The 21,161-nt window shown below is 49.8% G+C and overlaps 2 protein-coding genes across 2 annotated transcripts; both read right to left on the bottom strand.

Annotated features, from left to right (window-relative positions):
* Nucleotides 1-6,072: 6,072 nt before the first annotated feature.
* On the bottom strand, nt 6,073-11,169 carry SPEF1 (sperm flagellar 1). The gene is made up of 7 exons (XM_047068874.1): nt 9,240-11,169; nt 8,215-8,326; nt 7,765-7,921; nt 7,533-7,572; nt 7,317-7,377; nt 6,989-7,112; nt 6,073-6,873 (listed from the first exon to the last, which is right to left on the bottom strand). The coding sequence occupies exons 1-7, from the start codon at nt 9,346-9,348 to the stop codon at nt 6,766-6,768; spliced, it is 711 nt and encodes a 236-aa protein (XP_046924830.1). The 5' UTR covers nt 9,349-11,169; the 3' UTR covers nt 6,073-6,765.
* A 684-nt stretch (nt 11,170-11,853) lies between these two features.
* Nucleotides 11,854-14,514, bottom strand: CENPB (centromere protein B). Its single transcript, XM_047069257.1, has one exon. The coding sequence runs from the start codon at nt 14,501-14,503 to the stop codon at nt 12,683-12,685; it is 1,821 nt and encodes a 606-aa protein (XP_046925213.1). The 5' UTR covers nt 14,504-14,514; the 3' UTR covers nt 11,854-12,682.
* Between the last annotated feature and the right edge of the window lie 6,647 nt (nt 14,515-21,161).

Genomic DNA, 21,161 nt, shown 5'->3' on the forward strand with positions numbered 1-21,161 from the left:
ATAAAAAATAAAGGGGGCACCTGGGTGGCTCAGTCGGTTAAGCATCTGACTCTTGATTTCCATTCAGGTCATGATCTCACGGTTCTCTGACAGCGCAGAACTGGCTTGGGATTCTCGGTCTCCCTCTCTCTGTGTCCCTCCCTCGCTCATGCTCTCTCTCTCTCTCTCTCTCTCTCTCTCTCTCTCCAAAATAAATACATAAGCATTAAAAAAAAAAAAAAGAACAACTCCAGTTTAGGAGAACAGACTGAACTCATGTAAAATACCCATTCCAGCTCCAAACATATGGTATTCTGGACTCTATTCTTTTTAATAAAAATTAAACAATTGTAACCTTGTTGGAAAACTGCTGGGCAGTATTAAAGCTGAAAATGCCAACCCTTTGACCGAGCAGTTCCATTCTTAGTTACATACCAAAAGACGTGTATACAAATACGCATGGCAGCACCATTTGGAATGGCCTCAAACTGGAGACAACCTAAGTGTCCATCAACAATAGAATGAATAAATGAACTTCACTGTATTCATACAATGGCCTATCACACAGCAGTGACATAAAACAACCTTTACTGAATATGTGTAACAACATGGATGATTCTCACAGGCAATATTAAGCAAAAGAAGCCTTGCACAAAGATAGTATAAACTGTATTGTGTATTCTAGTACCCACCTCGGTAAACATATATATGCAATTTCTCTTGAGTATATATTGAGGAATGAAATTGCTGGGGAATAGCTGTGATGCCTTTATAAGGTGTCAACTTAGCTGTGGTGAACTACATTTCCCAGAATTCCCTTCCAATTAGGGTGGGCCACAACAGTCATTTGTAAAATATGTTTTTAATTTACTTTTTATTTTATTTTTAAAATTTTTTTAATGTTTATTTATTTTTGAGAGGCAAAGCATGAGCAGGGGAGGGTCAGAGATAGAAGGAGACACAGAACTCGAAGCAGGGGCTCCAGGCTCCAGGCTCCGAGCTGTCAGCACAGAGCCCGATGCAGGGCTCAAACCCACAAACTGTGAGATCATGACCTGAGCTGAAGTTGGATGCCCAACTGACTGAGCTACCGAGGCGCCCTTTTTACTTTTTATTTTATTTTTAATTTTTTTAATGTTTATTTATTTTTGAGACAGAGAGAGACAGAGCATGAACAGGGGAGGGTCAGAGAGAGAGGGAGACACAGAATCTGAAGCAGGCTCCAGGCTCTGAGCTGTCAGCACAGAGCCCAACGCGGGGCTCGAACCCATGGACCGTGAGATCATGACCTGAGCCGAAGTCGGACGCTTAACCGACTGAGCCACCCAGGTGCCCCTTTACTTTTTATTTTAGAGTGAGTGTAATTTGAGGAGAGGGGCAGAGAGAGAGGGAGAGAGAGGGGGGGAGGGAGAATCTTAAGCAGGCTCCACACTCAGCACAGAGCCCAATGCAGGGCTCAATCCCACGACTCTGGAATCATGATCTGAGCCAAAATCAAGAGTCAGATGCTCAACCTACTGAGCTACCCAGGCACCCCCACAGCAAGCATTTTGGCATGATGTTCAGAGGGCAAAAGAAAAGCAGTGGCTGTATTGGCAGACTTGCAAAGTCTAGGCAGAAGTTGTCTAGCTCACACACTTTGTTACCTATCTGCTGGCTCACGTCATTGACATGGGATCACAGTCAGGCTTGCAACTACTCCACCCTTCCCTGGATCCTCCTTCAGTTTCTTTGACTCCTGGGTCAGATAACAGAGGGCACCAGCCTCTCCTGAAAGACACCCATATCATCAAGTTTGGAGGTAGTGGGAACTGACACGAGCTCAAGTTGGCAATCAAAGCTTTCAGCTTATTCTCATGGGTTCCGGCTTGTCCTTTCTCTCCCCCACTTTATATCCATCCTCTGTTCCCAACGGCATGACCTGTGGACTTTAAGCTCCAGCATCAGATACAAAACAACAGTCTTACAGAAATTGTTTAACAGTTGACCCAAAGCCAACTATGTTTTTTGTTTCTATGTTTCTATGATTAAACCCTAACTGACACAATAGCATAGGCAGGTGTTTAATTTTATAGGAAACTGCCAAACGATTTTCTGAAATGGTTGAACTCATACCCCATCAGCAGAGTACTAGGAGAGTTCTAGTTGCCTCACCTCCTCATCAGCACAAAAATTACCAGTTTTGTAAAAACATGACGCTGTGCAAACCAACACAGGGCAACAGGCCACCAGTCTTCAGCCTCTGCTCTGAACCATGCCCTTGCGAAGGACAGTTTCACAATATCCATCAAGATTACAAATGTACATATTCTTTGTCCTAACGTAGAATTAACCATGCAGCTATACTTGCATGAAATACTAAATATGGATGCAGGAGGTTATTCATTGTTGCATTATTGTTTTTAATAACAGAAACAACTTACATGTCCATGAACAGAGGACTGAGTAATTAAATTTTGTACACACAATAGAATTTTATATGGCTTTCAAAACAGGAAGTTTTCAATGTAACGGTATGGAAAAATATTGTATTAGTTGAAGTTCACCAGAGAAACAGAACTAATGAGAGACGATATAGAGACAGGGCTTTAGGTTATATAGGTGATACAGATACAGACTTATTATAAGTAATAAGCTCTTGTGATAAGAGAGCTAACTGGAAAGTAGCAAGATCTACAGAATGAGTCAGCAAACTGGAACCTAGGAGAGTCAAATCCAAAGGCTGGCAGGCTCAAGACAAAGGAAGAATTGACATTTCAGTTAGAGTCCAAAGGCAGAAAGAAAAAAAAAAAAAGTCCCAGTTCAAAGACCATCAGAAAGAAGAAAGTTTCTCTTACTCAGGGAAGAGACATCCTTTATATTCTATTCTGGCCTTCAACTGATTGGATGAGGTCCATGCACATTAGGGAGAGCAATCTGCTTTACTCAGTCTACCTTTATTTATTTTTATCTTTATTTTATTTTATTTTATTTTATTTTATTTTATTTTATTATTTATTTTTGAGGGAAAGCAGAGGGCAGAAGGAAAGGGAGAGAGCGTCTTAAGCAGGCTCCATGCCCAGTGTAGAGCCCGACACGGGGCTCAGTCTCACAATCTTGAGATCATGACCTGAACCAAAGTCAGACGTTTAACCAACTGAGTCACCCAGGTGCCCCTACCTTTAAATTTAAATGCAAATCTCATCTGAAAACACCCTCACAGAAACACCAAGATATCTGGGCACCCTGTGGCCCAGTAAAGTTGGCATATAACATTGACCATTGCATACCTGTAAGAGATTGTATGGAGTGGAAAATCAAGATACAGGACAGAGTGGGTAGTATGCTTCCCTTTTATGGTAAGAAAAGGGGGGGTGCAGAATAGCCATAAAGGTGAATATTTGCTTGCATTCACAAAAAGACATTCTGGAAGAATGCACAGAAACCAAAATTAACCCTATTGCATGTGTGTGGGCACCGAGTGGACTTTTTACTTTTTATGTGTGTTGTATCTATTCAAAACATTGAGTAACAACAAAATTTAAGTACCCCTTTTTGCATGCCTTCTCCTCTTCTAGGATTGTAAACACTTGGGGAGACAAATTGTGTTTTATATTTGTGTTCCTGGCATTTAGTACATAGTAGGCACTAAATAAACATTTGAGGAATTAATAAATGAATGAACTAGAAGAAATCAGATTTCCTGTGGGTCAGAAAGGGAAGAGGGGTGTGAGGACCAGAGGGGGAAAATATGGCAATGGCTGTCAGAGGGGAAGTTTGGAGAATAAGAGAGATGTTGAGAAGAGTTATAGAATTATAATGTGTGATGTAATCCACTTTCATATTTATGCCCAAGAAACATTCAATAAAATTCCCCATTGTTTGGGGGATTTAATTTGTAGGGTTTCGAACATGATTTTTGATTCAGGCACATCCAGGTATTAGGAATAGCCAGGGTTGGGGCAGGAACTCAAGGAAGAGGAACCTCCAGGACTTGGCCTAGCCTCTGCCGTGGAGGAAGCCAGCAGACTCTTGAGAGGGTGATCCCTGCCACCACACCTGTACTCTGGGCCCACTGTCCTCCCGTCAGGCAGAACCATACCCTACCCAACCTCCTGGTCCCCAAGCCCCTCCACAAACCGTTCCTACCAGCTCCACACATAGGAGTCTCCAGGTGTGGTCCATGATGACAGATTCAGAGAACAGAACTTTGGAGAATCAGTGCAGACTATGGCAAGATAACAGTGCTAGAGCTGGGGTCAATATGTGTGAGGGCTGGTGGTTAATTTGGGGAAAGTAGAAGGTCAGGCTGAAGCTGGTGTTAACCTAAGACCAGGTTGAGTGCAGAGAAGAGGCAGGGAAGAGGCTCAGACCAAGGTCAGGAGTAGTCATCAATTGTATTTTTATTTATTATTTTAGGAGCTCAGGTGAACAGAATTGGGCTGCCCATAGTCCTTATTTCATAACGCTCTCTCCCTGCTTGTCCATAAACAGCCCACTATGAACACCTGTAAACCCACCACCTGCCCAAGGACTAAAACATTAAAAATAACTCACTCCTATGCTTCTTGCGTCTCTGCCTTCTGCTTCCTCTCAAAGGTAACCACTATCCTAGATTTTATCCTTTCATTGCTTTTTTCCTCCTTGTGGTAGACAGACAGCTTCTACAATGGCTCCCAATGATCCCTGTCTCCTGGTATTCACACCCATGCACACCTCTCCCCTTGAATGTGGGCTGGACCTCATGACTTGTAATAAATAGGATACAACAAATGTGATGGGTGTCACTTCTGTGATCATATTAGATAGGATTGTAATTGCCATCTTGCTAGAAGACTCTGTTAACTCTCTCCCTCGCTGGCTTTGATGAAGTGAGCTAGCATACTGGAAGTGACCAAATGGCAAGGAAATGAGGGCACCAGCCAACAACTAGCAAGAAACTGAAACCCTCAGTCCTACAGCCCACAAGGAACCGAACTCCGTCAACTACCAAGTGAACTTGGAAGTGAATCCTTCCCCAGTTAAGACTTCAGGTGAAACCACAGCCCTAGCCACCACTTTGAGTGCAGCCTTATGAGAAACTCTGAAGCAGAGGGCCCAGCTAGGCCACACCTGGACTCTTGACACACAGAAAAGATGAGATAATAAATTTGTGCTGTTTTAAGTTTGTGGTGATTTCTTACACAGCGATAGAAACTAATACAAGTTATTTTCAATTCTTTTCTATTACAAAGAATGTTGCTCTGACTATTGCTATACCCGTGTTACAGAATACAGAACACAAGAGCTTAAGTTTCCCCTGGGTATATGCTGAAATATGTCTAGGAATAGAATTGTGGGGTCTCAAAATGTAATACCAGTAGTCAGTAAATTTTCAGAGTTAGGGTCATATCATGGCCATAGTATCTTGGTCAGGGTTGGGAATCAAGCTTGGCCTCAGTCCATAGAACTATGGATCAAGTCTGTGAGCAGGGTTGGGAGTCACACAGAGGACAAGGTTTAGGGGCCAGTACATGGGCAGCGTTGAGGGTGAGGGTGCGGCTACATTTGGGGAGAATCTGAAGCCTGGGTTTGGAGTTGGGTTTGGACAGGGCTAGAAGATTCTGTGAGGGTGAGTTTGGGGGTCAGTCTAAGGCCAGTGTTAGAAGTCAGGCTGTTCTAGTGCACAAGACCTGACCCTGTGATATCGTCAACCTACCAGGCAGCGGCCACCCAGGGCCCAGCTGACCAAAGGTGAAACCCACTCTGGGCCTACAAGGCTCTTTCACTCAAAATGGGGGGAGGGGGGACGGGCAGTGCGGCTTAAGAAGGGCAAGAAATCTAGACAGAGAGGGGCGCCTGGGTGGCGCAGTCGGTTAAGCGTCCGACTTCAGCCAGGTCACGATCTCGCGGTCCGGGAGTTCGAGCCCCGCGTCGGGCTCTGGGCTGATGGCTCAGAGCCTGGAGCCTGTTTCCGATTCTGTGTCTCCCTCTCTCTCTGCCCCTCCCCCGTTCATGCTCTGTCTCTCTCTGTCCCAAAAATAAATAAAAACGTTGAGAAAAAAATTAAAAAAAAAGAAATCTAGACAGAGAAGGCAGTCGCAGGAAAGATAGCACAACTTCTTTAATGGCGGTAGTGCGGTCCTGTATCTCCAAAACATTCTCAAAGGTGACCCCCCTAGGAGGGGAGGGAAGGGTGTTTGGAACAGGCTGAGGCCTGCTCCCCACTCCTGGCTGAAGCCACTCCTCACCCCTTCCTCTCCAGCTGCTGTGCTCTCCAGCCTCGAGTTGGGCCCCAGGTGAGCGCGCCGGAGAGGGAAGCTTCTCCCTCAGCTGCCTTGGGCAGCTTCCCCCGAGGTCCAGGGCGCAGAGAACTAGCCCGGATGGAGACGCCGCTGTCCTCAGGGCTGGGCGGGGACCTGTTTCTAGCGGTGTGCACCGAGTTGGGGCACCGCCCCCTAAGGCCCAGAGCAGGGAGCACCAAGGTGGGGCCCCTGGTGTCGGGCATGGCTTTGGGGAGCATGCCAGGTCTCTGCACGTGGCTTCTGGGTTCTGGAAAGCGGTCCATTCTCCTGACCCGGATGGAGTGGAAGGAGGTGGGTCAGTCCGGGGGGGCCACGTTCTGAGGGCTCCTGCCTCACTGCCCCCTAACTCACCCCCACCCTCAAGGGAGGGGAGCGCTGGCGCCCCATGAGGCTCTTTGGAGCTGCTGGCTCCGCGCGCCGGTAGATCCGTCAGTCCGTCGGTGGGTGCGTGGGTGGGTGCGTGGGTCTCGGCGTCCGGGCTCTGGCGGGTACTGGGGAGTCCCCGCGCGGCCCCGGCCGCCGCTCACCGCTGCTTACGCTCTGCCTGCTGGAGCCGCCGGGAGAGATCGTCGATGCGCACGTTCTTGAGCTGCAGCAAATGCTCTAAGCGCCTCACCTTCATCTGCAGGACCTGGGCCGCGCCGCACAAAGGTCAAGCCAGAGGCCCGCTGCCTTCTGTCCCCACCACTGCAGGCCCTAAGCACCCACCGCCCCACCACCACCCGCGCCTTCCCAGTCACCCTCACCTGCACGGTCTCCTGAGAGGCCAACAGCTCCTGCTCCTTTTCAGCGATCTGGAGGACGAAGCTTGGGTCGCCCTGCAGTGCCTGACTATATCCCGGAGGTCGGGGCGCCGGCAGCCGGCCCCCCCTGGGGTGGGAAGCAGCTTAGCGGAGGCCCGAACCTCAGGCCCCATTTGCATCCTTCCAATGCCCCTCGGCCAGGCCTTTGCTCCCCGTCCCCTACACCCCCACTTCCTGCTTTCCCAGGAACAACCTGCCACCACCCTTACCTGCCAGCCCTGTGTAGGGAGATCACCAGGCCTGGTGAGGTAGGAACTCCCAGCCTCCTTACCTGAGCTGCCCTCCTCTCTGGGGGTCCGGGGCACCTTCCCCTCGGGCCTTCTGGGACAAACCTGAGACCAGGCAAGTGGAGGAGTTAACCATGCTGGAGTCCTATTTTCCTGACTTCTCCCTTGCTTCCCCCAACCCCGGCCCCCCTTCCCCCATAGGAAGGAAGGACAGGAGGAAAGCTTCTCCTGGGAGAGAAGAAAAGTAAAGGCCACTTTACCCACATCCATGTAGCCAGTGCCATCCTGGGGAGCCAGCTCCTGAAAGAACCCCCAGGGTTTACTGTGAGGTAGGATTCACTCATCCCCAAGGAGCCCCATGTCTCTTCCGTGGTCCCCAAGACCAGGCTCCCTTTGCCAGACACCCTTCTCCCACACTTCTTGCCAAGGCGGGGCTTCCCACTGCTTGGGAAGCTCCCACAAGTAGTGGGAGAAACTTGAGTGGGGTGGCACCTGTAAGGAGCCCGCGCCCTGCTTCCTGCGCCTCTGGCGCTCCTCCAGGCGCTGCCTCAACGGAATGAGCACTAACTCCACCACGCCTGGCGCGCATTGCGCGATCTTGCGCATCACGTCCTCTGGTACCGAGAAGTTCAGCTTGTTCAGCACCTTCCTGGGAATAGATACAGGAATGGAGGACTGGGTCCTCCGGGAATGAAGTGAGGGGCGTGGGGGAGAAGGAAGGGGGTGCAGCCCTGAGGGAATGAGCCAGAATCTTGGTTGTCACGTTTCCTTTGTCTCCTCAAAAACAACAACAACAAAAAACCCTTGATTTTGTTATCAGTTCTGCCTGCGTTGTCCCTCCCTACCCTGACACCAACAGAGTCCCAAGCTTCCTGGGATCCTGGGGGGGGGAGGGGGGAACGGGGTTAGAGATTTCGCTAGTGCACCCAAGTATTCTGCTACCTGTTTAGGTGACCCCAGTTGTTGAGCTTCTGTTGGAGAGAGTTGGCAGGGACATAATTGTGCATCTCCACCATCTTGGGGAAGTAAAACTTGATGACTTCTGCGACCAGGACTGAGGGAATGGAAGCAGATGTGGAAGGTGGGGGAGGAGGCAGTAGGTAAGGGAGAAGGAGTAGGGAGAAGATGTGCGTGTAATGAGAGAATCGGGGGTTACAGAATGGTGTGACCAAGCGGATGGGTGGAGGTGTGGAAAGGGAATGGATGATAGGGAGGGAGGGGTGGTGGAGGAGAGGGAAGGAGTTCAAGAAAGCAAGATTAGAAATGAGTGATTAGCCTCCAGCATACCCCAGAGAAGCAGCATCCCATCCCCATTAACTCAAGCATATGAAAACTGAGGTGTCTGGTCTTCAGAGAAGGAGTCTCCAAGAGAGCCTATCAGGAGCCTGGGGCCCCACCCTAGGCATTCACATGGACACACACACACACACACACACACACACACACACTCCAACAGCAAAGTCCCAGGATCACAAACACATAGGCACACAAGACCCCCTACATGCATACAGGACAGAATGTATCAACAAACATATGCACATACACAAGCTCAGAATCCCACAAGACAGATATATAGAATATAGTAATGAACAAGTACATACAAAGAGATGCACAAAAACATACACAGACACACGTCTTAGTCATTAAAGTCCCAGGAGGGCATCACAGACTCACACTCAGACACCACAACCACACATGCCTAAAGAATAGAACAAGGGGACATACATATAGACCCACACACAGCCATATTCCCACAGATACAGATAAACACACACGCGCACACATTTGTATAATTGAAGTTCCAGGAGATAATCAGACACCCCCCCCCCAACATACACATACCCACACGCACAGAAACACAAAGAGACACATGCACACAGACCCCTTACACACGTACATACAGAATATGTAGACAAACACGGACACATGGGACACACACAGGGGTGCACACACACTAAGGTGCACACCTCCATCACTGAAGTCCCTGGAGAGATTTCTCTTGGGCCGGGATAGGGGGATGTTGTCTACCCACAGGTACAGCTGGTGCAACGCCTCCTCGTCCACGCTGCCAGCCATTGGCACCCCCAGCAAGGCAAGACCGTTCCAGTCGTGCAGCGTCAGCGCCAAACCGCACGATCTCTCAGATGCCTCTTCTTTCGGCACCGAAGGCGCCCAGACCGGCCTCTGCCTCTCAAACCGGGAAACTCGCTTCCCAGCTGGGAGCAGCCATATTGTTTTCTGAAACCATGGCAACTATCCTTGACTCGGAGGGGAACAGGGGCTTCTGGGAATTGTAGTTTTCTCCCTCTACCTACTCTCAGGCCCCAGCTTTGAATAGGCGATTAGGTGGTCTTGTCCTCCCAGCATCTGCGCCCACTCCACCTGATCACCCACTGGCCCACCCTGGGACCTGCCAAACCCAACTGGGCCCTCAGAATCCCTGCCCCAGCATCCTCAGGGCCGAGATTCCCCTTCTGGATCCTTCAGCTATCAGTCCCAAGTGAAGGCAGCATCCCAATGTTCCTCAGCTTTATCCGGGTGTCCACTGTAATTAATCATCTGCTGCTTCCCACCTGGATTGTGTGATAGGCTGTGTGACAGTGCCTCCTTGCTGGGTCCCTCCTCAAAGCTCTGTGCTATTAAGGCCATCACCACTACTGCCCTTCCCAGCAGTGTCCTGGTAGGGCATTTAATATGTCACCCAGACTCCCAAGGAGAATACTAGGGCTCAAGGCCAGTGCCTCAGGCAGGTTATTTAACTCCTTAACCTTATTTTCCCCTTTGTGAAGTGGCAATGGTTCTATTTGTCCCAGTGGGGTAAGAGGGAGGAAAATGGGAAGGGTACTTACAGATCTGCATTTGTATGGGGACTGAGGATATGGGAATTGGCTACAGGTATAAACGCTGCAATAGCTCCTGTAAACACTCCCATAATCCCTCATCTCCCTCCAAAGAGCTGTTCTTCCATGGGTTAAAAATGGACTTCAGTAGCCAGTTCCATTTCAAAGGAGCACTATTTTTAGAAGGGTTAGGGATGTGGGTTCTGCCATAGTGAAAGGACACAAAGTAGCAGTAAAGGGGCTCCTAGGGTCAGCCAGGGAAGAAAGTTTGCTTCCACCGAAGACTAGCAATGTGGCTTTGGGCACATTACTGGACCTCTGTGTGTCTGTTTTCTCGTGGTTTCACCTACCTCATAGGGGTTTTGTGAGCATCTAAAGTGCTTAGCACAGCGCCTGGCACACAGCAAGGGCCCTATTAACATCACTTGGTGCCATCATTATTGAGATGATCTCAGTTCCAGCAGAAGAGAAGACAAATGGAAATGATTTGCCTTGTTGGTATTTGAGATGAGGGACTGGGTTGAACAGGGGCACCTGGGGAGAAACCTACCATTCCCATCTTACTCCAGAGCAGGCCAGGGGGTAGGCTGGGCTTCCTTAGGACTTTCCAGTTTCCTCCTCCATAGCTCAGATGGGGGTAAGGGGAATCCCAACTACTTTTTGCCGTCACTTAGTTTCATTGCCTTTAAGGCTTACAGGGAAACCCTGAGTTCCAGGAGTGTGGAAGGCCAAGCATGGAATCGTCACTCTACCTTCTTGTTTTAAAATCATACATATTGGTCTTGCCTTTCTGGAAGGGACCACACCCAGGGCAGGCAAGGGACAAAAGATGGCCTAGATATCCCCCCACCCCCAACATTCCAGGGTGGAGAGAGGAAGAACTGAAAGGAAGTAGTGGGGAGGGAACCACAGTGGTGATGTGCCAGCCCTGGTGAAGGTGGGAAAACCGGTTTGGGGCCCAGAGCTGCCTGGCCTCCCCAAGCCCAGGCCCTCCCCTAGTTGGAACCAAGGGGGCCTGAGGGCCTCAATGAGGGAGGGGCTGGGCCCTGACAGGAGAAAAGGGGTTAGAGATCAGCAGAGGCACCAATCTTCACCTTTGGACTGGGGTGCCCCCTGGAGGGCACCACAAAGCGAGTTGCCCATTCTTCCTCAGCCTCTTGGGGGTGCAATGTACCCCAGGAATTTTATCTTCCTCCTGTACTTTCCCCAGGATAACCAGCCACCAGGCTCGGAAATGCTAATCACTGAAAGGCCTAAATTAGGGCTCCCTCTTTAAGCATCAAAAGTAAACCAAGGGAGGCCCTGTATGTACCTCCGAACTCCAACCTGGACCACAGGAGTTGCCCCAACACTCCTTTTGCTCTGCCTTCTGGCCCCACTCCTACAAGGACCAACTTTAATGGGCTTGATAGGCCTAGTTCCCAGTTTAATTTGGTCCAACAGGGATTGCTGGCTCCCTCCCTTCCCTCCTAGCCAACTGATCCTGAGCTTCTTCTTCCTAACCCCAAAGCAGGATAAGGCCCGACTTCCTCAAACCCAAGGAGATACACTAAAGACCCCTTCCTCCCCAAGCTTGGATAATACTTAGATATGGAGGTGGTCCCTCACCCCAGTCAGGGTGTAGGCTGTGGCCGCCCTCTCAACGCTTGGTTCCATGTCCCACCAGAGCAAGGACCAAAGGGAGCCAGGAAAGGACGTGTTCCCAAGACAGACGCAAGCCCAGACCATGAAGGATGCACCCTTGGCTGTTAAAACGTTCACCCCCACAAAAGGGGGGTGGACAGATTTATTGAATTCAGACTGGGAAAGGAGCGGCTGGATGGCTGGACTCTGGGCCCAGCCCCAGGCACCCTGCCCAGGATAGGGCCCTGCCAGAGAGGGAGGAGAGGCATGGGGCCTGCAGCTACCCACAAGGGAAGTGCCCATTATCACTCCCCTGGAGGGCCTCTTGGGAACCTCCAATTTGGAAAGAAAACCAAGGGCCACAGTAACCTGGACTGGGCCAGAGAAAGGGACTGGGAAGATGGGGAAGCAGGCAGAGGCAGGCTCGGGAGCCTGCGGTGAGTTAGACTGTGCTTCTCAAGGCGGCCCAGGGGCAGGGTGGGGGGCTGCCAGCCTTGTGGCGGCCTAGGCTGGACTTTCCTCTGGAGCCCTTCCCAGAATGGCTTTGGGGTCCCCCCCACCAAACACCTGGTGTGGACGGCAGAGGGGAGAGGCACTCTCCGGCCGGGAGCGTCCAGGGCCCAACCCTGGCTGCTACTGTGGCCTAGTCCACTGATGGCACGGTGTGGTAGCACCGGACAGCTCCCCACCCTCCCCACCTGGTCCCCCAAGCCCAGGGGCAAATGGGGAGGAAAGAGGACTCTGAGAAAGAGGCAATAAGCAGGCAGTGAGGCTGACCCCAGCCCTGGGCCCTACCGAGGTGGCTGGGCCTGTCACAGGGCCAGAGGAACATCACTAAAGGATCTGGAGCTCCCCATTCTGGCTCCATCCATAGCGGCTGCCCAGAGAGTCCTCTGCCCTGGGCTGGTGCTGCCACATCTGGGTCGGGCATGGCTAGGCCCAGTGGCTCAGCTCTGATGTCCAAGACCCCGAACTCCTGCCTGCCGGGCATGGTTCTTCCTGGTCACGTGGACCAGATCGTGTTCCAAATGAAGGATGTGGCTCTGCACACGGTCATCAATGGGGAAGGAAGTCAGGTACCTCTTGACCATAGCGAAGTAAGCCATGGCCTCCCCAAAGCTGGGCACAGGCACCTCATCACCATCTTCCTCCTCATCTTCATCATCTTCATCCTCCTCATCATCCTCATCTTCCTCCTCTTCCTCACTGTCAGACTCAGAGTCCTCTTCACCCTCCAGGAAATGGAGAGTAGGGCACTGGGCCTCCTCCTGGGCACTGTAGCCCCCGAAGCTGCCACCAGCTTCTACTACCCCCTGGGCCCAGTCCTCAGCCTCCAAGCCCTCAGAGGAGCTCTCTTCCTCCTCTTCCTCCTCCTCTTCATCACTGTCATCAACATCACCCTCCTCTTCCACCTCCTCTTCCTCCCCCAACTCCTCTCCTTCCCCCCCTTCCTCCTCCTCACCCTCTTCTTCCTCCTCCTCCTCCTCCCCTTCACCCTCCTCTTCCTCTTCCTCCTCTTCTTCTTCCTCCTCTTCCTCCTCCTCCTCTTCCTCCCCCTCACTCTTGAGGGCAGTGGTGATGGTGGCATTTGGGCCACCCCCGAAGCCAGCCTCACGAAAGCAGGCAGCTATGTCCGAAGGCTCCACTGCCTGCCAGGCGGCAGCCACGAAGTGCAAGGCCTCCATCAAACCTAGCTGCAGGCCTGAACGATCCTGGCCCTCTAGTGCGGCCATGGCCTTGAGTAGCATAGCCTGGCGGTAGTGGCCCTTCACCTGTTGGACCACTCCCCGCTCCAGCGGCTGCACGGTGCCCGGCGGGAAGAAGGCCAGCTGTACATGCCGCAGACCGGAGGTATCCAGGGACTGGGCAGCCAGGCGGCCGGCCAGTAGCAGGACTCGGCGAGACTCTGCAGCCATGCGAGTGTCCAGGGCCTTCAGGTACTTGGCCAGGGCCTGCGTGGTGACACCACCCTTAGAGTTGGCGGTGTAGTCGCAAGGCAGGCCGGCTTGGCCTGCACGGGGCTTGGCCGACTTGCCGGCCACAAGCGGGGGCAGCTTCTCGCTACCGTCTGCGTTGGCGCACAGCAGGACGCTCAGGCGCTGGGTGGCCCTGCGCGCCCGTCCATCGCTGCCGCACAGCCCCGCAGCCTGGTCGGGCAGGAAGTCGTACCACAGACTGGTCTCAATGGCGCTGAACACGTCCTGGGAGGCGTAGCCCTCGGCCACCGACGGCGGCTGCTCCTCCCGAGCGCGCCAGCCCGTCGAACCCCCGCCGCTGCCCTCCGAGGGCACCGCAGGTGGGCTGGCGGGAGCCGCTGGGGGCCGGGGGGCAGCACTGCGCGACCGGGCGCGGGCCACACCGCTGCAGGACACCACACCGTGGCGCCGGCGGAAGCGGTCCAGCCAACCGTTGGAGGCGGTGAAGTCGTCCATGCCCAGCTCCTCGGCTATACGCAGCGCCTTCTCCTTGAGGATGATGCCCTTGACGGGTAGGCCAGCGGCGCGGATCTGCTGGAACCAGGCGATGAGCAGCCCCTCGAGCTTGTCGTAGGGGGACAGCTTGTTGGTCTTGCGGCAGGTGGAGGCCACACCGTACTTGCGCTCCGACGCCAGGATGGCGCGCTTGTTCTTCAGGATGGTGCTCAGCGTGGACGGCGGGATGTTGAAGCGCCGCGCGATCTCGCCCTTGCGCAAGTCCGGGTTCTCCTCCACCTCCTGGATGATCCGCGACTTCTCCCGGAACGTCAGCTGCCGCCGCTTGGGGCCCATCCCGGCGCGCCCCCCGCCCCGGGGCCCGGCGCCACCGCCGCCGCCCCGGGGCGGGGGGCCCGGGCCCGCGGCGGGGGGCACCTGGCGGCCTCTCCCGCGCGCCCCGCCCGAGACAAAGCGGCTCGCGGGGCGGCGGGCGGGGCGGTGACCCGGCCGGGCCGGGGGCACCTTCGGGGGCGCCGGCGGGCGCGGCGCCGGGCGGCGGGCGGCAGGCGGCGGGCGCGGGCGAGGGCGGGCGGCGCGGGCGCGGAAGGCAGGAAGTGCCGCGGCGCGGGGAGCAGGGAGCGCGGCGAGCGGGGCGGAGCGGGCGGAGCGGGATCTCGCGGGAAGCGCGGGGACGCCCGGCGCCGCCTCCCCGCCCTCCGCGCCCACCCCCCTCCCCGCCGCCCCGGACCGACCGCGGGGGGGCGCTGCGGCCTGCTGGACCCGCCAGCGCTCGGGCGTCCGGAGACCCGCGGGCGAACGCGCGGGCAGGGGCGTAGTGCCCGGCCTCTGCGCCCAGTGGGCACCGACCTGCTGTTTATAAAGAATAACAACTGTGTTTTGTGGTTTTTGTTTTGTGACAGCAAAATCTGCGGAATCTGAAAAATACAGAAAACTAAAAATCATCTTTCACCCCAACACCTGGAGAAATGCGCAGGTAACATTTTGGTACGTTTCCTTCCAGTCTTTTCTCTAGGTTCATGCAGTTTTCTTTTTAAAAATTTATTGCATAAAACTGGCATCAGATGTATACACTGTATAACTGGCATCTCCTGCTGTTTCACCTGGCATCAAGTGATGAGAATTTTGCCACTTGATGAAGTATTGCCAACATGCTTTTTAATAGTTGTATATTGTTCCAATTATGGGTGAACACTAATCTGTGTAGCCTATTGTTACCCATTTAGATTATTTTTACAAGCAGCATTACAATTTTAAATCTATTTGCTAGTAATCCCCAAATCCATAGATGAACACTGATAACATCTCCGTGTGTCACCTTCTGGACTTTTCCATGCATACAGGCATAAATGTGTTTTCAGCTACAGAAATAATGTTGTTTATATATATAAAAGCATACATACACATGAATCCCTGAAACCTCCTCCTGCACCAAACAAATAAAAATGACATATTCTTAAAACAATGAATGCTTTGCAGTAGTTTAAAAAAAAAATCTCTTAGAGTAGCTTGAGGTGTGTAGTCAAAGAGGAAGGCTGTGACCCAGGGGGATGGGCTAAGGACCTGGGATGATCTGGATGAGGCTACAAACAAGTGGATGTGTACAAAGAAGAGGACCAAGGACAGTGCCCTGGGCTCTCCAAGGTTAAGGGTTCAAAAAGGACTAACAAGAAATTCATGAAAAACAGCTGAAAAGGTTGGAGAAACACCAGGCCTGTATGGTGTTCTGGAGGCCAAGGGAAGAAAGTGTAACTCACTGCTGTGTTACCGTGTATATTTCTTTGAATGCCATTTGAATGTGACTTTTCTAGTCATACTTTTTGTCCATGTTTCTCTTGTATTTGTCTTTTTGTGGACTTACAGGAGCTCTTCATATGCTCTGAACACAAAATCTTTGTTAAGTATATTGCAAATATTTTCTTCCAGTCTGCTACTTATCCTCTAACTTAGTCTAGGGAATCTTAAATATGAGAAGTTTGTAACCTTTAAGTAAGCAGCTGTGTCAATTTTTTCCTTTATTGTTTCTGGGTTTTGTGTCTTACCGTAGGCCTTTTCCACTCCTGAGACATAAAAAATATTCTTCTAATCACAAGGTCTAGAAGAACATGGGAGATTTTTCCCTACATGGGCCAGATCAGTGCTTGGCCCATAATGGGTATATGGTTCCTGTGCAAAGGTGAGTGTAAGTCTACGTGTCCGAGACTCCTTGCCACACATTTTCAGGAAACCGTGTCTACATTTTGGTGGTTTCATCAATGTACACATATGTCCCTCCTGCCTCTTCACCCATCTTGGCTCATAATCAATGTGTGTTTGGGTGAATGGACAATGGGTGGGCTTTTTTTTTTTTTTTCTACTTCGCTGAATTTTCCCATAAGCAAGTACAACAGGACCTTTAAAAGGAGAATGGAAAGATTGCTGAGGGGCATGAAGAATAATGATTAGGTAGGTAGAATGGGTATTAGGCCTAGTGGGTAGGTTTGGACAGCCTAGGCCAAGACAAGAGAAGGTGGACTGTGGACTTCTCTAAGCTGGGGAATTGGAAAGATGGGGCTTACAGAGGGAGGTGGGGGGATCCCAGGGCTCCAGATGGATCGACATAGGAATTGCTCAGCTGAGAGGGAGTGGAAATGGGCCCTATGCCCTGCTACAGGCAGCAGGTAGACCAGATATCTGGAAATGGCTGTGCTGTCAACACAAGTGTGTGACTTCTTTTTTGTCCTGGAAGTGGCCATACTGGTATTTTTTTGTGGAAACCAAGGATGGGCCTGGAAGGTGAAGACAATGTGGGCCTATTGATACAGGTGGATACAGTTACTAGGACAGAGATTGTCTAGATATTTGAGGACATCTCTAGAGTTTCTAGAGCCAAGAGTCCCAAGATAAATACATTTCTCCCCTAATCTTCCATAATTCTACTCACACTTTTTTTTTTTTTAATTTTGAGAGAGAGTGAGGAAGAGCATGTGAGAGCAGGGGAGGGGCAGAGAGGGAGGGAGAGAGAGAATCCCAAGCAGGCTACACACTGTCAGCACAGAGCCCAACGTGGGGCTTGAACTCATGAAATGAGAGATCATGACCTGAGCCAAAATCAAGAGTCAGACACTTAACTAACTGAACCACCCAGGTGGCCCCATCCTTTCATTTTTTGAAGTTTATTTATTTATTTTGAAAGAGAGAGAGCAGGGGAGGAGCAGAGAAACAGGGAGAGAGAGAATCCCAAGCAGGCTCTGCACTGACAGCACACTTTGCTGTCAGTGCAGAGCCTGACTCAGGGCTCGAACTCACAAACCGTGAGATCATGGCCTGAGCTGAAATCAAGAGTCAGACACTTAACTGACTGAGCCACCCAGGTGCTCCCCCCATCCTTTCATTTTAACAGCTTTATTGAGATATATTTCACATATCATACAATTCACTCATTTAGCATATACAATTCATAGATACATGCAACTATCACCACAGTCAGTTTTAGAACATTTTCATCACCTTAGAAAGAAACCCCTGCTTGGATACCTCATATGAATGGAATCAATAACACATGTCTTTTATGACTGGCTTCTTTCACTTAGAGTCATATTTTCAAGATTCATCCATGATGAACTGTTAGTGCTTTATTCTTTTCTTACAGCTGAATAATACTCTATTGTATGGATATAAGACATTTTTATCCATTTATCATTTGATGGACATTTGGATTATTTCTGTTTTGGCAGTTACGAATAATGCTGCTGTAAGCATTTGTTGGCAAGCTTTTGTGTGAACATGTTTTCATTTTTCTCGGGTATATAGCTGGGAGTGGAGTTGCTGGGTCATATGGTAACTCTTATGTTTTTTTTTTATGTTTTTTTTAACGTTTATTTATTTTTGAGACAGAGAGAGACAGAGCATGAACAGGGGAGGGTCAGAGAGAGAGGGAGACACAGAATCTGAAACGGGCTCCAGGCTCTGAGCTGTCAGCACAGAGCCCGACGCGGGGCTCGAACTCACGGACCATGAGATCACGACCTGAGCCGAAGTCGGACGTTTAACCGACTGAGCCACCCAGGCGCCCCAGGTAACTCTTATGTTTAATTGTCTGGGGAACTACCGGATTGAGTACCAGATTCAGGTCTTTGAATTAACTTGAAAATTGTACCTGTTCTTTGGAAAATATTTTAAAATACAGAAGATGTTGAGGGTACAAACATTTAATTCCACTATTCAGAGAATATTCTTGTGGGATACTTTTCTGTGCATATTGTTTTTAGTGGGACCATAGTTGGCATAATATTTTGTAGCCCATATTGTGAACATCTTTTCACGTCAATAATTATTTTCATCAGTGAGTTTCAACTTTCTTTTATGCTAGGAACCCTCTCTTGAAAAGACCATCTTCTGAGAGCCCATTATGTAATCACTCAAATATCAACAATTACTTATTGGGTCCCTGCTGGATGCCAAGCATCCCTACCTGCCCCCATGCCCATTCTCTTTAAAAGCTGCAGGTATTACACGGTATAGAGGAGTCACCTCATTAGCTGCTCCCCTGTAAGACCACCCAGCTTGCTCTCTGCATTTCATTGTTACTAACGATGACTCAATGAACAAACATCTGTGTGTACTTTTATCGTCTCTTTAAGAGAAATCCATAGAGGTGGGATATGGGGTCAGAGGCCAGCCTTGGCCGTGGGCCCATACGAGGTGCCTGGAGATGAGAGAAGAGGCAAATGACTTGGTCCCTGTTCTTCAGCTCAGTCAGCTTGAGGAAGTGACATTCGGGAAAGGGAAAAGGAGATTTCAATAAATAAAGCTCATATCTTGCAATAGTTCCTTTTTAGGAATTCATTCTGTGTGTGCCTGCCGCATCAATGTAAAAATGAATAACCTGAATGTTCAGCATTAGGGAATTGAGTAAATATATGCCTTTATGGTACTCATATGGATCCACCTCCAAGTAAAAGAAAGCAAGGGGTAAAACAATGTTTCACATACTGTTTGTTATATCTGTAAAAATATGGACATATGCTTGTACATATATAGACCTACACTGCCCACTATGGTAGCCACTAATAGCATGTGATTATTGAGCACTGGAAATGTGGTGAGTACAAGCTGAGATGGGCTGTGAGTGTAAGATGCACATTGGACTTTGAGACTTGGTACCAAAAAAAAGTATCTAAAATATCTAATTAGCAGCACCTAATCTCACAGCTCGTGCGTGGGTTCAAGCCCCGCATTGGGGTTACCTGCTGGAAGCCAGCTTGGGATTTTCTCTCTCTCTCTCTCTCAATCCTCCTCCGCTCATGTGCTCTCTCTCTCAAAATAAATAAATAAACTTTCAAATAAAATATCTAACAATTATTACATTGATAATATGTTTAAATGATAACATTTTGAATATATTAGATTAAATAAAATACTAAAATTTCAAGTGTTTCTTTTATATTTTTTAATGTGGCTACTAGAAGATTTTAAATTATGTATATGGCTCATATTTGTGCCTGCCATTATGTTTCTATTGCCTAGGACTGTCATAGACTATCTCCAGAATATGCAACAAGTTTATGATAGTGACTGCATCTGTTCTGAATGTTTGTGTGGGATGGAAGATTGACTTTTCACTGCTGTTTTGTACCATTTGAATTTTCTCCTTTGTTCAAATTTTTGGTACCATGAACCAATTTTTTTTAAGTTTATTTATTTGTTTTTGAGAGAGAGAGAGAGAGAGAGAGAGAGAGAGAGCTCACGAGGAGGGGAGGGGCAAAGGGAGAGAGAATCCGAAGCAGGCTTTGTGCTGTTAGCATGTAGCCCTACACGAGGCTTGAACCCACAAATGGTGAGATCATGCCTGAGCCAAAATCAAGAGCCCGACACTCAACTGACTGAGCCACCCAGGCACCCCAGTAACATGTTCCAATTTTAAAAAACCATTTAACATGTCACAAGCCACGATGGAAAAGGCACTAGAAAAATGAATCCCATAAAGATACCATGTGGATGGAATACTATGTGGCAATGAGAAAGAATGAAATATGGCCCTTTGTAGCAACGTGGATGGAACTGGAGACTGTGATGCTAAGTGAAATAAGCCACACAGAGAAAGACAGATACCGTATGTTTTCACTTTTATGTGGATCCTGAGAAACTTAACAGAAACCCATGGGGGAGGGGAAGGAAAAAAAAGAGGTTAGAATGGGAGAGAGCCAAAGCATAAGAGACTCTTAAAAACAGAAGGGGGAGCCTGGGTGGCTCAGCCGGTTGGACATCCGACTTCGGCTCAGGTCATGATCTCGAGGTCTGTGAGTTTGAGCCCCGCGTCGGGCTCTGTGCTGACAGCTCAGAGCCTGGAGCCTGTTTCAGATTCTGTGTCTCCCTCTCTCTCTGACCCTCCCCCGTTCATGCTCTGTCTCTCTCTGTCTCAAAAATGAATAAATGTTAAAAAATTTTTTTAAAAAACTGAGAACAAACTGAGGGTTGATGGGGGGTGGAAGGGGAGGGTGGGTGATGGGTATTGAGGAGGGCACCTTTTGGGATGAGCACTGGGTGTTGTATGGAAACCAATTTGACAATAAATTTCATATATTGAAAAAAAATAAAATATATAAATAAATTTAAAAAATAAATTTAAAAAAATGCCGTGTGGGAACAGGCTTGGAGAAGCAGAAGGATTTTGCAAATGTGATAATTTTTCCTTCTTTTCTGCCAAGGTACTGGGGTCACACCAGACCCCCTTAAGTGAGCCCACAGCTTGATGTGTACAGTTTAGAGGCACGGTGTTCCTTTCATGGGAAGTGGAGCTTTCTGAAGCCCAGAACTGTCATTGTAACCAGGACCTGGCTGGATGTGGGGAGTTGTTTCTCATACAAAATGATTGCAAATATCTATTTTAGCTTATTTTTATTGACTATCTTTTGTTTTTTTAATTGGGCACGTAATCTGTGATCTAACTGGCAAAAGGAGATGTGGGAAGATACACAGAGCTGATGGGAGGAATGCTCTGGAATGACCCCTC

Source organism: Lynx rufus, unplaced genomic scaffold (genome assembly GCF_022079265.1).
Source record: "Lynx rufus isolate CCGP_SWC_20201006 ecotype Redwood Valley unplaced genomic scaffold, mLynRuf1.p SCAF_8, whole genome shotgun sequence".
NCBI classification, from domain to species: domain Eukaryota; kingdom Metazoa; phylum Chordata; class Mammalia; order Carnivora; family Felidae; genus Lynx; species Lynx rufus.

What these genes read in the sequence shown, in the direction of transcription:
- SPEF1 (XM_047068874.1), bottom strand. Translation starts at nt 9,348, where the DNA reads ATGGCTGGCAGCGTGGACGAGGAGGCGTTGCACCAGCTGTACCTGTGG. An exon ending in AACTGGGGTCACCTAAACAG is followed by an intron (nt 7,922 to 8,214) that starts GTAGCAGAATAC and finishes ATCTATTCCCAG; the next exon opens with GAAGGTGCTGAACAAGCTGA. An exon ending in CCTCTCAGGAGACCGTGCAG is followed by an intron (nt 6,874 to 6,988) that starts GTGAGGGTGACT and finishes GGCGCGGCCCAG; the next exon opens with GTCCTGCAGATGAAGGTGAG.
- CENPB (XM_047069257.1), bottom strand. Translation starts at nt 14,503, where the DNA reads ATGGGCCCCAAGCGGCGGCAGCTGACGTTCCGGGAGAAGTCGCGGATC.